The 16,269-nt window shown below is 34.6% G+C and overlaps 1 protein-coding gene across 3 annotated transcripts in view; it reads left to right on the top strand.

Moving 5' to 3' along the window:
- The window catches only part of DENND4C (DENN domain containing 4C), a 112,011-nt gene that overhangs the window by 58,146 nt on the left and 37,596 nt on the right, over nucleotides 1–16,269 (top strand). For 2 of the 3 annotated variants that reach the window (XR_009599253.1, XM_004004393.6), the window contains exons 13-21: nucleotides 976–1,121; nucleotides 2,986–3,021; nucleotides 3,111–3,241; nucleotides 5,043–5,175; nucleotides 7,308–7,514; nucleotides 10,923–11,051; nucleotides 11,236–11,380; nucleotides 11,657–11,803; nucleotides 16,120–16,230. Coding sequence is in view for 2 of the 3 variants with exons in the window: in XM_004004393.6 (XP_004004442.3) it covers nucleotides 976–1,121; nucleotides 2,986–3,021; nucleotides 3,111–3,241; nucleotides 5,043–5,175; nucleotides 7,308–7,514; nucleotides 10,923–11,051; nucleotides 11,236–11,380; nucleotides 11,657–11,803; nucleotides 16,120–16,230 (1,185 nt within the window). In the remaining variant the exon portion in view is untranslated. The remainder of the gene's footprint in view (nucleotides 1–975; nucleotides 1,122–2,985; nucleotides 3,022–3,110; nucleotides 3,242–5,042; nucleotides 5,176–7,307; nucleotides 7,515–10,922; nucleotides 11,052–11,235; nucleotides 11,381–11,656; nucleotides 11,804–16,119; nucleotides 16,231–16,269) is intronic. The other variant, XM_027964567.3, reaches the window with a different exon arrangement.

The following is a 16,269-nucleotide window of genomic DNA, read 5'->3' on the forward strand; positions in this document are numbered from 1 at the left end:
ACAAAAGGCTTGGTAGGAAGAATTTAAGCATACCAGATAGGAGTAACAGAGAGTAATTTGTAAATTAGAGATTTGGGAGGCAAAGCTGTTTATAGTGCTACGAGGGAAAGTCCAGGGAGTATGAAACTATGTATAGAAGTTGGTGATTGAGGTGGAGTTGGGAGAAGGCAGTGGCACCCCACTCCAGTACTCTTGCCTGGAGAATCCCATGGACCGAGGAGCCTTGGTGGGCTGCAGTCCATGGGGTCGCTGGGAGTCAGATGCGACTTCACTTTCACTTTCACTTTTATGCATTGGAGAAGGAAGTGGCAACCCACTCCAATGTTCTTGCCTGGAGAATCCCAGGGACGGGGGAGCCTGGTGGGCTGCCATCTGTGGGGTCGCACAGAGTCGGGCACGACCGAAGTGACGCAGCAGCAGCAGCAGCAGCAGCAGACCATAGACTGTTGAAAGTTAGGGAATTAAAAACTCTGAAATGTTGAATGGTTGGTGTTTATGGGTGTTGAAGAATGATGATGGGAGGAGTTGGAGAGAAGACTTTGAATTAGGTGCCCTGCTCTTCAGTGGATGAAGGAAAGAGTGTTTCTAAAGTCAACAGCTGTCTACAGTTAGTTGAGGAATGGATAAAATAAGAGCCAGAAGAGCAGAAGTGTTTATAAGATGATACAGAAGTAATTGTCTGGTAGCATTGCCGAGAAAAGATTTGACCCTTTCTGCTTGAGAGTATGTAGAGTATCAGAAATTTTCTACTTGAAATCTGTAGGGCTAGAGACTCCTTTTAGGAGATTCAGATTTCAGTGAAAAGGTTAATTGTGTAAGTTAAGAGTTTTCATGGTTGAATTAGGCATAAGAGACTATCGTCCTTTTATATATGTCTGTATATAAAGATAAAATAATATATATAAAACTTTAAAAATAATACATCTAGTTCTGCTTTGAAATCTGAATTTGATTCTAATTTTATTTTTTTTTCAGGATTTTTAAAAAGTCGAGATCGTGCCTATACAAAATTCTACACCCTTTTATCCAAAACACAGATTTTTATTCGTTTCATTGAAGAATGTAGTTTTGTAAGTGATAAAGATACTGGATTGGCCTTTTTTGATGACTGCATAGAAAAGGTAAAAGTTTGTCCTGTAAATCAATATTAAAGAAAAGCTTTAATAATTTGTTTATCTTTATAATCATTATTGTTAGCCCAAATGATCTGAGGAAAGCATTAAAGTTCTGGTGTGTGTGTGTGTGTTTGTGCACACAAGTACACATGCGAATTTTCAGTGCTACACTTAATGTAAAAATTGTTTTCCTTTGTGGTGTCTAATACTACCAAACAGCTAATTTTTCTCTTTGAATCTCACTTTCGTTTTGTATCAAGTACTAAGAACATCACTGAAACTCCTGAATCTTTTTGTTTTTAACATGACATCTGCCTGCAATGCGGAGACCCGGGTTCGATTCCTGGGTTGGGAAGATCCCCTGGAGAAGGAAATGGCAATCCACTCCAGCACTCTTGCCTGGAAAATCTCATGGATGGAGGAGCCTGATAGGCTACAGTCCATGGGGTTGCAAAGAGTCGGACACGACTGAGCGACTTCACTTTCACTTTCAAGATAAGATTTAGTAGTTTATTTTAAAAAGTTTAGTTTGGGGAATTCCCTGGTGGTCCAGTGATTAGGACACCTCGCTTTCACTGCCAAGGGCCCAGGTTCAGTCAGTATTCAGGGAACTAAAATTCCAGAAGCCACACAGGGCAGCTATAAAGAAACCCCCAAAAAACAAACCAAAAAAAAAAAAAAAGGTTAGTTTTGTGGGTAAAATCCTGCGGGGTTTTTTTTGTTAGTTTGTTTTAGTGTCTTTCCAGATACTTTTGCTTTTATATTTCTTTTGTCCTGATGGAAACTATTTGGAAATATGTTAAGGCTTTACTCACTCATAAAAAGTGACTTTTAAAAATTTATTTATTTTTGCCTGTGATGAAGGGCAGCATGAGGCATTCATGCTGCATGCAGGCTTTTTCTGGTTGCTGAGTGCAGGAGCCACTCTGTAGTTGCCATCCAAGGGCTTCTCTTTGCAGTGGCTTCTTGTGTTGCGATGTATGGACTCTAGGGTGCGAGGGGCTTAGTACTTACAGTACTCAGGCTCAGTAGTTGTGGTGCACCGGCGGCATGTGGAACCTTCCCAGACCAGTGATCAAACCCATGTTCTGTGCATTGACAGGCAGATTCTTAACCACTGGACCACCATGGTAGTCCTATGTTGATTTCTGACAGTGACAACTCACATATTTTTCCTCATTTTTCGTAGAGCTCTTATTTTTGCTAGGTGGGTTGTAGGACTTACTGTTTATGCAAACTGTATTTATAAAATTAGAGGTTGTATCAAAAAAAGGTAGAATATTATGACATTGTAATTTTATAGGCTCCTAATGATTTGTGTATCTTAGAAGACTTGCATAATTTTCTCCCATTACATCAGTGTGATCTGAAACTCTAGGAATATGATTTAAACTTTTCAACATTTTTCTTTACTTAAATATTGATAGTCCAATAGCATTCAGTTAGAGAAGCTTGCATGTTGTCAGTCACCACTCTAGTATGCTTGTCTGGAAAATTCCATGGACTGAAGAGTCTGCGGACTACAGTCCATGAGGTCGCAAAGAGTTGGACATGACTGAGTAACTAAGCTTAGTCAGTAATGCAGAAGTTTGTTAATAATGAAATTTTTGGTTTGAGAAATCAGGTTCTTGTGATTGCCTGTCTTTTCCTTCTAAAGAGGGATATATGAACAAACTAGTCAAAATGAACTGTTTTCTATCCTAATAGTCAAAAGAAAAATATTATTCAAGTATGGGGTCTACCAAATACGTTGGGAAGTGTTTCATATCTGCCTGGTGTTAAAAAAGAATAGTTTTTTAAATTAGAATTTAAGGTAGTCTCTATTAAATTCACAGTAGACATTTTCACTGAGAATTCTTTTTTTTCCTAGTTGTTTCCTGATAAAGGCACAGAGAAAACAGATAAGGTATATTTTTTTCTTAAATACAAGTTTCAACATTTTAGAATCAGGTCTTGCTGATATGCAAATTAATTGAAGAAAATAATTGTTTTTAGGTTGACTTTGATTCAGCAGAAGATACCAAATTGATAGAGCTAGATGATTCACAGAAAAGTGAGCACACGGTATTCATAATGCCACCTGAGCCGCCTCCTGATGATGGAAAGGATCTGTCACCCAAGTACAGGTACCAGGAATGGTTCTCAAGTTGTTTGGGTACAATTTAATAGTTTGGTTGTTTGCAACTATTAGTAGATATGTATATTGTAAAGGTCATTTTCAAAATGTATTCTGTGAACTGGTGGAGATGAATATTCTATCGAGATACCACCAGGGATTGTAATTTAAGAACCCGACTGCCCTGTTTGAAGGGAAGCCAGATGCTGATCACTATTAACCTAAACATTTACCACATTTTAATCTTTAAAATTTTCACTTCTGAAGAAGAAAAATATTTGTGAGGATCCCCTCCTTTTGCGGTGTTTTGTTGTCAGTGAAAAAGTGTGAAATTCTTACTCATTAGTAAGCTATCACTTAAAAGTAGAGGGCCAGGAATCACTCTTTATTGAAATAAACTTAGAGAATTTGGATGGGAATCTTTTAAGAAATTAAAAAGTTTGTTTATTATTATGATCGTGGTAATACTTTAATACATTCAGAAAACCACACAAAAATAATTCATACATCATTTTAGCACTAATACTTAATGTCTGTTAACAATTGTATGTATATATTTTTGTCTTTTTTGTACATATGTTTGAACTTACTTAAAAACAAATATTAGTTCATCTTGCACATATTTGTTGTGATGTGTGTTTACCTTTAATGGTCTGAACATTTTTCCATGCAAATGAATGTTTTTGTGCCATGTCATTCTGAATAACTACATTGCATGCAATTAAACTAGTTTCCTATGGAATTTATTTGTAGTTTTCTACTGTCTATATCTTTGTGTGTACACACAGTTATTTTCTTCTGCTGTATTCATAAAAGAATTTCTAGGGCAATGGGAATATAAAAGAACTGTTTCTAAAAATAAAATTAATATATAATCTCACTAGGACTACATAAGAATGAAGACTGTATGCCTGAGATTGAGTGATTTAAATAAGTGCTCTTTTGATTGCATGTCAATTATAGAAAGAGAGCTCTCTTTTTACTTTGACTTTAATCACTATACATTGGAATGCAGGTATTGACAGATAAGTATATCAAATAGGAAAGGTAATATATTTCAGAAGAAAAATTGGCCAGAGGAAATAAGTAGGCCATTTCTGAGAAGAAAACCCAATAGTCAATGATATGAAAGTGTGTTAAGCTTTTCTAGTATTTAAGGAAATGCAGATCAAATGATGAGTAGAAGCATTTTTATTCTATCAGCTTGAGGATATGAGTATAACCTTTCTGGAAATAATTTGACAGTGATTATAATAATTTTTATTTTTTTGATAGACATTTATCATAGAAAACTCTTATAGGGTCTTATTCTAAGAAATTAAGCAAAATATTCACAAAGATAAATGTACAAAGTTGAGAAATAACCTACAAATGTCCAAACAGTAAAGAATTATGGCACATCCCTAATATAAAAATATTATGGCATTTTTCCTTTTATATGAATACAAGGTACTTTTGTAAAGAAAAACAAAATTACAAAGTATATATACTAAATGTTTTAATATAAATTATCATTGAATACATGTGTTCCATTGAAAGAGTTATTCTTCAGTCAAAATATCAGGGTTTTCTATGTTGTAGGCATTGGTTGAAAATAACATATAGGATGGGGAGGAGCCAAAGTTTCCATGTAGATAGTCTATCTTATAATTACATCATCTTACATATTTGAAAAAGAAATGTATATACAAGGATTTTGGAGAATAATGTTGGTTACATTTGAGGTTTAGAAATATTCACCTAAATTCTGAAATAATATGAAGAGTTAATGTATTTTAAATCAGCAGTTCTATTTTTGCTTTTTATTTTAGTTACAAATACTTTCCAAGACTGGACCTTAAGCTTTTTGACAGACCACAGGAGTTGAAACTTTGTTTTAGTAGACACCCTACTGGGAGTAGCATTACAAACAGTCCAGCTCTCATGGCTAAGAGAACTAAACAGGTCAGATATTCTTTATCTAATTTAAAATGTAAACTATGTATATGTGATATGTAGCTCATAGTTTAGACTTATCACCCACAGGAATTATTTGAAGATCCACTATGGTTGTTAATGAATTAAAATTGATTTCTTGCAACCCTACTTATAATTTGAGGGTGAAGGTTTTGAATGCTTATGTGTTTGTTCTAAGAGAAGCTTGGGAACTAAATACAGTTTTAGAAAACTTTATTGAAATATAATTCACATGCCGTACAATTCACTGTTTTGAGTATATTCTCTGGCTTTCAGTACATTCACAGGGTTGTGCAGCTACCACCACAGCCAATTATAGAACATTTTCATCACCCTGAAAAGAAAGCCCACATCCCTAAGCTGTTAACCCCCCTAGTTCCTCCATCTTCCATAGCCCCAGGCAATCATTAATCTGTTTTCTCTCTCTCTAGTTTTGCCTATTCTGGGCATTTCATAAAAATGGAATTGTACAGTTTGTGGTCTTTTGTGACTGGCTTCTTTCACTTAGCATAATGTTTTTAAGGTTCATCAGTGTTGCAGAATATATCAGTATTTCACGTATTTTTATTGCTGACTAATATTCCATTGTGTGGAATATTTTATTTATCCATTCATGTACATGTGGTTGGTTCTTTCTTTTTGGCTATTATGCATGGTAGTTTGTGTGGTTATGTTTTCATTTCTTTGGGTATATGCCTAAGTAGAATTGCTGTGTCATATAGTTACACTGTGTTTAACCTTCTGAGAAATTGTCAGACTGTTTTCCAAAGTGGGCATACCATTTAAAATTCCCACCAGCAGTGGGAATTTCACCACATTCTTGTTATTGTCTGTCTTTTTGGGTTTAGCCATCTAGTGCATATGAAGTGGTATCTCATTGTGATTTTAATTTTTCCTCATGGTTAGTATAAATATATTTTATACTGAATATTACATTATAAAGGGAGTTAACTTAGGACAACATCAATGTCTTGCTTTAATACTATATTTGATTTAGGTATAAAGAGTTAAACTATGGTTAGGTGCAAGTTAAAATCAAACACCCTTTATATATATACACATGTATATACTGATATTTGGGGGGTCTCCAAAACATGGAAAATTTCAGAATGAAATTCTTAGTTCAGGTTTTACCAGTTCGAGTGCAGTCCCTCAAATCCTAGAGGTAACTTGAGGTGGTCTTTAATCTCATGTAGTACACAGTTCTCTCAGTGTGTCTGAGGGGAATTTTTTTAGTATATATACTGTTATCAGCTTAATAAAAGGCAAGTTTTTTAAAATGGGAGAATTTTGCTACTAAGTCTCTAGATCTCATTTGCCCCAGAACTAACTTTGCAGGCACATCTCTTGGAAATAGAGCTCATAACAGTATGTTTATTTAGAACACATCCAGCAAGAGGGGTCTGTAATGCAAGGCTGACAGAGTCAGTCTGATGTGTGGAGGGCTCTTTAGTTTCTGAGTGTCTGTAGAGTTCAATAAAGCTCAGCAGATTTGATGCCTTTTCTGTCTTCCACCTAAGTCAGAATGAAAATCAGAAGTAGAAAATATACCTATCAAACTATTAGGTAGGGACGTCTGTGATCTTTCTCAGAATATGTTGCCTGCAAAGAAATAGGTGATTTGAAAGAATCTGTGACGAAATTAACACAGAAGGTAGAATAGAAATCTTGGGGAGTAACTCAGCACTCAGAACATCTTAAACTTTTTAGTTGGGAGAAGAGTGAGAAGGCTCTGACTTTTCAAGAATGATATTATAGAACTCATAAGCTATGAATGGCTAAATCCTTTCATTCATCAAACATTTGAGTGCCATATATGTGAAGAGCACTTAATTACCCATTATATTATTATAATATGAATGATGTCCACTTTTAAGGAATTTCTAGTCTCTTAGACACATGCTTGCCAGAAAAATAGTTAAAACAGTATAAAGTGCTCCTTTATAAAAAGAACCATGTGGCACTAAGTAGGAAGCCATTCACAAAAGCGAAAATATGAAATGCTTGATTTCAGAGTCAAATTTTACATTAAGTTCTTCTCTCCCTTTTACTTTTCACTTTTCCTATCATCCTAATAAATTTTACTGAATGTCATAATTTTTTATTTATTCTTTTTCTAGGAGATAAAAACAGCTCATAAGCTGGCGAAGAGATGTTACACAAATCCGCCACAATGGGCCAAGTGTCTCTTCAGTCATTGTTACAGCCTATGGTTTATTTGTCTCCCAGCCTATGTTAGAGTTTCTCATCCTAAGGTCAGAGCACTTCAGCAGGCATATGATGTGCTTATTAAGATGAGGAAAACGGATGTGGATCCTCTAGATGAGGCAAGTATAACACTGAGTTGTTGTTACTAAGATGAATTCTATTTGTATTTTTAAGAAAATTTAGGTCTCAGTTGCTTTCAGTAACCTCAGGTATTTTCATTAAACTGTTACCCTGTTTCATAGAGCTAATACCTATTGTTTATTTTAAAATACATTTATTTAAAAGTTATTGCTTTGAAATTCAGTGAGGATTGACTTACTTGGACCAGATTATTTACGCTTGATAAATAGAAAAAAATATTGATTTAATTTTATTCTTGAGATAACTTTACTAAGAAGCAAATAGGCTTTTAATAAGTGGCTTTCCACTTAGGACCTGTGTCCTAGGGGGATTACATAACCTATCTGCGATTCAGATATTATGTATCTGAAGCTGGAGGTCTGAGTTGCTCAGCCTTGGCACTGTTGACATTTTGGCCCACATAATTATTTATTGTGAGGTCCTTTCCTATACATCTAGAATGTTTAGCAGTATCCTTGCCTCCACCCAGTAGATGCCAGTAGCTCCATATAATCAGAAATATCTGCAGTATAATGATACTTAGTTCCTTTCCTCAGATGGCTAATGTCCATGTGTCTAGACGAGTACCTGATAGTGCTCAGTCAACAGTGTGCTGCACCTCTGCAAGCTCAGAACCATCCTCAGAGATAGGTGGCGGTATTACGCAACAGACAGCTGAAGAAACTGAGTTACTGATTTAGTTCTCCTCTTTGCTGTTTTTCCCTTTAAAAATTATTTTTGTGTTAAAATAACTAAATGATATTAGAACCAGATTAGAATTTAAAATATAGTTGGAATAAAAATTCAGGGTAATGGGTATTTGGGAAGAAGGAGACAGCACAAGATTTGAAGAGAAGCATAATTGAAGAAGGGCACATGATAGAGTAATTTTTATGTTTAATTTTTTCCTCTTTTAAAATAAAAAAGATCTGAGTCTAGTAAAGCATGTACCTTATTAAGATCCGCACTAAACTTGTTTTTCTCGAAGTATTATCTGTATGTTATAAAAAACTCTTCAAATACAAAGTTAGAGTTACAGAACAAATACTGACATATCCATTCTCACATTTGATTGCATATTCTCTCATCTGATGTTTATGAAACTGTTTGGAAATTTAAAGTGTTTGATCAGTATTAGTGTTTTTGTACCTCATATGTTTTAAAAATTTATTCTGATAGAGTTAGTTTTTGTATCTAAGATATATTTTAGGATATATTTCAACTTTGTGAAAGCACATCGTATTTTTAAAGTGCTTTAAAATATGCTCCATGAGAGAGCTAGTATTAATTGTTACTGCACTGTAAAGTCAAAGCACATTACTTGGTTAAGTTCCTTTGGTAAGTTCATAAGACAAATTTCCTGAAAAGTTGTTTCCTCTATATGTATGTATTAAGGTTCTACAGTAGTTACAAGTAAATAATTACATTTTCTTGTTTTCTCACATGCAGCAGATACAACTAGTAAGCTAAAAAATGTTTTTAATTATCTTCCCAATAAACATTCTGATAGGAGGCTTAAAATTTGGAGGTTAATTTGTTGTATTCCTACTTCTAACAAGTTATACTGACAGATTTGTAGTCACCTAAAATAATTACATCTCTACAACTGGAAGAAAGAAGTGTTTATTTTAAAACTTTAAGGATGTATATTTGCTTGGCATGTTTGATGCATTTTATTTATTGATACATAGGATTGCACATTAAAATTTTCACAATATTTTTGTGTAATTATTTCCTTTGGTATTCCCAGCAACGCTTTGAGGCAATTATATATTATAATGTTACATTTTACAAAGAAAGAAAATTTGAAAGTTAGATGAATGACATATATAAGGCCACCTAGCAAGTAAGTGGTTTTGATTTTTAGGTTCATACTCCATTAGAAACGACTGTCTCATTCATATGCTTAATGTTTGTTTTAATTTGACAGCTTTGTGATCTACATGTTATGTTTGTAAAACTTGTAATAATGTAGATTTTTAAATAAAACTCATAGAAACCCAGAAATAGCATATGCCACATAGGCTAAATTAAAGTTAAAATGCGTAATGTGTTTTGCTTTTAATACCATTTATTGAATTTTTAATGGAAATGAAATGTTTGTGTCAAGCTCATTCTTACATGCTGGTCTGATTTGGAAGGTCCAGGACAGCTTAACTCAAATACCAGCCTAGGTACCTTGGCAGGGTGATCTGGAAAACCAGGCCCAGATGGACCGCTCTTCCTCCATGTAGTCTCAGACTCCTCCATGTGATACTTGGGCTTTCCCTGTGATAGCTTAGCACTGCAAGAGCATGTGTTTCAAGAGAGAAGTAGAAACTGACTTTTCTTAAGGCTTAAACCAGGAAACTGGTACAGTTGTCACTTCAGGCAAATCCTATTGGTCATGCAATCTCAGAGGCTTTCCCCTTCAATTCAAGGAGAAGGGACAGAGCCCTCTCAATGGGAGGAGTAGTAAAGAGTTTGTAGCCATCTTTTATCTACCATAGATGTCCAAAAGGTATCATGTTGTAGGTAACAACATACTGCAATTAAAAAATTATACCCCTGACATTTTTACTGTTTCTTTAGTTTGGTGTCTGCCTCTTATACAAGTAAGCCTGGAAGTTTGAAGGAATACTTTGTCGACTTCAGAAAAAATTTTTGAGAATGGTTTTGGGAAATCCAGATCCCAGTTTGACACAGAAAGTAATTTATTTCTTCATGACTCATAGAGTCTTAGAGTCAAATAGAACTTGAAGATATTTTAGTAAAACTTCAACATAAAACCTGAGATGTTGGAAGTCTGTTAGATATGGGACCTTGTCTGTGCTTGAGCTGGCTCTGTTAGAAAGTGTGTTTTATGCTGAGTTAATGTGAGATCCTAAACTTTTAGGAGTTGCCAGTTGGATTGTCCTCTTATGATCAATTCTACCCCTGTTCACTAAACATATATTCTCAGAAAAGCCTTTGCTAATAATATTAGTGTTTTCAACTTTCTTCTTTTTTTAAGACATGGGTTTATAGAATTCTTTGTTATGTAGGCATCCTAGAGATGCTGCTTTTAATTCCTTTAGCATAAAATATAAAACATGATTTAGGAGAGAGCCATTTTAATCATGTGTGATTTTAAAAATGAATTCCTTCTCAAATTATGGAAAATAATAGTTGGTCTCTTTGTGTAAATTTTGTTACTGAAACCAATGGTATGTGTGCCCATAGGTCTTATATGGAAAAGTTAATAGTGCTGGTACTTCCATTAATGAATAGGTTTTTAGAATAGTTTACCAAGACTCTCAAATCACAACAAAGGACAGAAGAATAATAACTATTGCTTGATAATTTTGACAGGAATTGAGTGAAGTCATTTAAAAACCTTTACAAGTCACAGACTAATATGCTAATGCTCTGATGTAATTTTTTGTTAGGTTTGCTATCGAGTAGTGATGCAACTTTGTGGACTTTGGGGTCATCCTGTTTTAGCAGTGAGAGTTTTATTTGAAATGAAAACTGCTAAAATAAAGCCAAATGCTATTACTTATGGCTATTATAATAAGGTAAGTAGGATTGACATTAGGCAATATATGCTGTTTATTAAGACTGATAAATTTTGATACATTTTATTATTTAGTAAACTTAGAGGTTTGGGGGTAGAATTCTTTTTGTACATATTATATGTGTGTGCATTTAAAAATTCAGTATTCCTAATAATCATTATTTTAACCGTTATTTTACCTTTAGGTAGTTTTGGAGAGCCCGTGGCCTAGCAGTACCCGCAGTGGTATCTTCTTGTGGACGAAGGTACGGAATGTGGTACGTGGCTTGGCACAGTTTAGGCAGCCACTTAAAAATACCGTGCAAAAGTCACAGGTCTCCTCAATATCAGGTAATACATGTGATTGGAAAGATAACTTTTCTTGCTGAACCATAAGTTTTATAGGCATATGAATTTTTAATTATATGAGGCAGAAAAGAGAGGTGAAATTCTAGTTGATATTTTCATATACTACTAAAGATAGAGGTTGCTTTAGCCCAAAATTATTTCTTCTCTCACAGATTTAGAAAGTATTCTGCAACTTTAAAAGAACTGTGAGTCACTCATGTTTAGTTTCAGAGATTCCCAGTGCATGAGTTACTGAACTGCTGTTGTGCTTGTCTTCAGCTCCCCAGAACGCCACAGGTGGAAGTGATGGGGACACGGTGAGCCACGGTAGCGTGGATAGTTCTAATGATGCTAACAGTGGGGAGCACACAGTCTTCGTCAGAGATTTAATCAGGCTTGATTCCACTGACAATCACTCTAGCACAGGTACTAAAATCTGGATTCACTAACCCTTCACTTAACTCTCACGTTAAGTCTTCCATTTTTCAAAAAAGCTTTTACCTTCCTCTTTCAAGCTTATGCAGTACGAGTACCTTAAAAATACCATGTATAAATAAGGGGAGAAGGTACACCTCTGACTGCAGATCATGTCTCTTTATTTCCTGTAGTATAAAATTAACTTCGGAGTGCTGTACAAAAGGCTCTCAATGGTACTTTGTGTTTGTTCATCATTAATTTGTGCAAGTATATGATATAATTGTTAGGAATTATATAATCGGCCTTTTGTTTTAAGTATTGTGAGCTAAGAAAGTTGACTGCTAGTAGTACAGATTGCAAGTCCTTTTTTTCATTAAGTGGACAATAGTTATTAAATATTTGAATTATGAATATTAAAAAGGAACGAAAAGAAGTCACACACCGTGAGAAAAAAGTATTCTTTGCTTGGTCGTTACCTTAAATGACACTTTTTAAAATCTGCAAAACTGCTGAAGTTTTGTAGTTTTACATACAAAGCCATGGGCATTCAAAGCTCTAGCCTCTGAAGTTAGAAATAAGCTTGATTAAAGTAGCATATTTTACATGTGTGTTACACATCCTTCTTGTGTTTTTTCTTTTTGTTGTTAATTGTTAGTATCTCAAGCTTTTCTGTATAAAGAACTCTGAGTCTTAATTCCTGTGCTTCATCTGATGAACTTGTCTCAATGACTGAAGTTTCCTTTTCTCTGCTCTTTGTTGCTCTGCTTTATGCTCTGTGCTGTTTCTGGGTGCTGCATTTGTCCTTGGCTGTTATGGTGTGGGGTGCAGACAGACTTGTATGACGTGAAGCTATGGATACACGTGTGCATTAATTCTACCCTTGAATGTTAACCACTTCAGGTAATTTCCCATTTATTAGGTTAAACTTTGCTGACATGCATGGGTGGGGGAAAGGCCTTTGGTTTTAAGTACCTTTACAAGAAGAAAGCAATTTTAGTTTTCTTGGCTTTTTCTTCTGTATAATCATATATGTACTACTGAAAATGCCCAAGTAACCTTATGATTAACTTGCAAAGCATATTTGTTACCTTATTTGAAAATATGCTATGCCTGTCTACATTTCTTATTTTGAGGGTGATTTGTAGCATCATTGTGTCAAATAGTTTTATGGGCATTAAAGATTTAAGTATTCTAGCTGTTGAGGTAGGTTTTGGTTGCTAAAACTAAACTGCTGATTCTTGTGCTAGAAACTACTCCCATGATTACAGAAGCAGGTATAAGTCAACATAAAATTATAAGTTACAATATAATTTACAATGTTTGTAAATTTCTTTCAACATGTAGGAATTTTCATGAGATTTTAATTTGAAAACTTATTTTATTTCCTCGTATATTTTTTCCTAGTACTTACAGAATAAACTGATTTCATTTGTGAAAAACCAAGAAAATAATTTGTGGTATGAAACCATTTCACTGCTTACAATAATTATTATTATTATAGTAAGCACTCTCCTTCTCTCTCTAGATTATTAAGTTGGTCTCCTTTAAGGGGGAAAAAAGATCTAGTAATACTGGGAAACTGCATGAAGATTCTTTATTCCCCAGTTGGGGAGGAAACTTCAACTCCCTTTTTCATAGATTTCTTTCCAGTTACATTTCAAATGACTGAAGCTCTAGTATTGAATTTACTATGATTATGTCTCTGTAGAGTTTCTGGTGATGTCATCTGATACTTTTGGAAACCTCCAGCCCAGATGCTTAAGTTACTCTTTTCATGAAGGATTATCTCATAGCATCTTTCCATTTGGTACCTGATACTGAGTCAGTTAGCTTATTGAAGGCATATCTGAGTTTAATCAGTTTACTCAGTTCCCAGTCCAGTGTCCATTTCGTGGCACCATAATGTTTTACCAGACTTTCTGAGGGGCCAATAAAAAAATGACTGAATGTAGTCATTCTTAATAGCAGTATTTTTCATAATTTAAAAAAAAAATTTGAAGTACAATAGACTTATTGTGTTAATTTCAGATGTACAATGATTTAGTTATATATATATATTCTTTTTCAGGTTCTTTTCCCTTATAGGTTATTAAAAAATATTGAGTATAGTTCCCTGTGCTATACAGTGGGTCCTTGTTGGTGATCTAAATAGCAAGTTTTTTAAGTTTGATTCTTTCGTTATTGGCAAACCCATAGTTTCATTGGTACTTTAAAGAGTGACAGAAAGTGAAAAAAAATAAAAAATAAAAAGTGGTAGACAGTAGAAGTCACTATATTTTTTGTTTTATGTGTTTTTCATTGACACCCTTGATAATGTTTCCCTAGTAACTTGCCTTTATTTCCTTAAATTTATTTTATTTCCTTAAAATGATGGAACATTAAAGCCAAAGTAGACTTTTAAAAAACTATTTTGAAATCATTTTAAGCTTATTAAATGTTTCAAGAGTACTACAAAGAACTCTTGAACATCTTTTATCTAGCTTCATTCACTGTTAGGTTAACACATTTATCATTTTCTTTCTGTAAGCATACACACATTTTTCCCCATTATGTGAGAGCAGATTGCATACGTTTTGCCCTCTTACCTCTTAATACTGCAGTAGTGTTTGCTCTTATGGGACTGCAGTATGGTTTACCAATTCAGGGAAACATTTATGTACCACTTTAATGTACAGTTGTTATCCCAGTGTGGTCAGTTGTAATGTCCTTTATGGTACTTAACTCCTTCTCTTTAGTCACCTTTAACCAGCATAGTTCCTCACCATTTCTTTGTCTTTCATGACCTCGACCTTTTTGAAGAGTAAGTCAAGTCATTTTGTGAAATACTGCCAAATTTGAGTTTGTCTGATGGTTCCCTGTGATTAAATTAGATTATGCATCCATGGCTCTTCTACAGAAATACAGAAATGCTGTTATAGCCTTCTGAGATGGTCACATCTCAGAGGCCACAATTCTGTCTGTTCCTTATTGGTGGTGCTGATTTTGGTTGCTTGGTGTCACTGTTTGGTTTCTGTTAGTTACTGTTAGCCCTCCTGCAGATAATAAGCCACTTGTGAAGAGATACTCTGAGACCATGCAATAATATCTGCTTTTTCATCACACATTCCCTTTTAAGTTTAGCATCCATTGATGATTCTTGCCTGGACCAGTCTTTACTACTGTGATGGTTGTAAGGTGGTGAATGTCCTTTAGAAATGTCCTCTCGTGTTTTCTAGCACTTGCTTTCTTACATAACAAAGTGTTCCTGGCTCATTCTTGAACCTTCCCTGCCTGAGCTCTGGAATCAGCCATTTCTTCAAGGATCTCAGCTTCCTTTTAATGGGCAGTAGATTTTAGAAACCAAGATCTGGGCCCTAGATATGCTACTCCCTCCAGGGTGGTGGTCTAGACTTTTTCAGCAGAGCTAGAAAAATTTTTATGTTATTTTAGAAATATTTTTAATTGCGACTCAGTTACACAAGTTTTTCTTTGCCTTTCTGCATATCATTTTTTTTTCTTTTGTAAAAAATCTTTCTTCTTCCATAGTAAAAATCTTGGTTCCCAACATCATCACATTTACTCAATTGCTCAGTCTTCCAGTACACATAATATAGTTTCAGCCCTGCTACACACATTTCTCTGTGAGGAACAAACCGAAGGAGTTCAGAATTTGACTGCTATCCCTCAGGCTTAGGGTGTATACTCAGTGTGTTAAAAGTTACTTGGATTCGTCCTCCCCATCCTTTAAGTGTGGTTATGTCACAAACAATTGATTTTTTTTTGTTTCTGTGTACATTCAGTTTTAGTTGCACCCCACCCTCAGTTTTGCTGATTTAATTTTTGAATATGTAGAAATTATGTTTCCAAAAATAAAAAAGCAATATGATAACCGTAGTTAGAGCAGTTTCCTCTCTATCCCTTCCATCCTGTTTTCCCCCACCTTTTGTTGGTGACCAGTTGTTTTATGGTTTATTATTCTTGCATTTCTTTTTGTAGAAGTAAGCAGGTGTATGTTTTATTTCCACTTCTGTCTTAACACAAAAGGTAGCGTTTTATAAATACACTCCAAAAGAAACTTTCAAAGCATCCAAATCTACTAATTTATACATGAGGAAATTAAGATTCATTGCTTTCAAGTATGTAATGGTTTTTAGTTTTGAAATTCCTTTCTGCTGTTCTTTGCTGTTCTTCTTATCTTTGTTGTAAAATGTTTTGTGTGCTTTGTGAGCTTTTGTCTCTTCTTTTTAGAAGTTGAGTTGCGTAAGTTGGTGGAATTTCCTTTTGACATTTTATAGCTAGACTGTAAATATATGAAAACATATGTCAGCCTTTATTCTTTTTAACAGGTGGTCAGTCTGACCAAGGCTATGGGTCTAAGGATGAACTTTTAAAGGATGATGCAGAAATTCATGTGCCTGAAGAACAAATGTCAGGAGACTTAATAACTAAAACAGAAGGTTAAGTACTGATATTTACTTAGCTTTACTTAGTGAGTT

Source organism: Ovis aries, chromosome 2, assembly GCF_016772045.2.
Source record: "Ovis aries strain OAR_USU_Benz2616 breed Rambouillet chromosome 2, ARS-UI_Ramb_v3.0, whole genome shotgun sequence".
Taxonomy (NCBI): domain Eukaryota; kingdom Metazoa; phylum Chordata; class Mammalia; order Artiodactyla; family Bovidae; genus Ovis; species Ovis aries.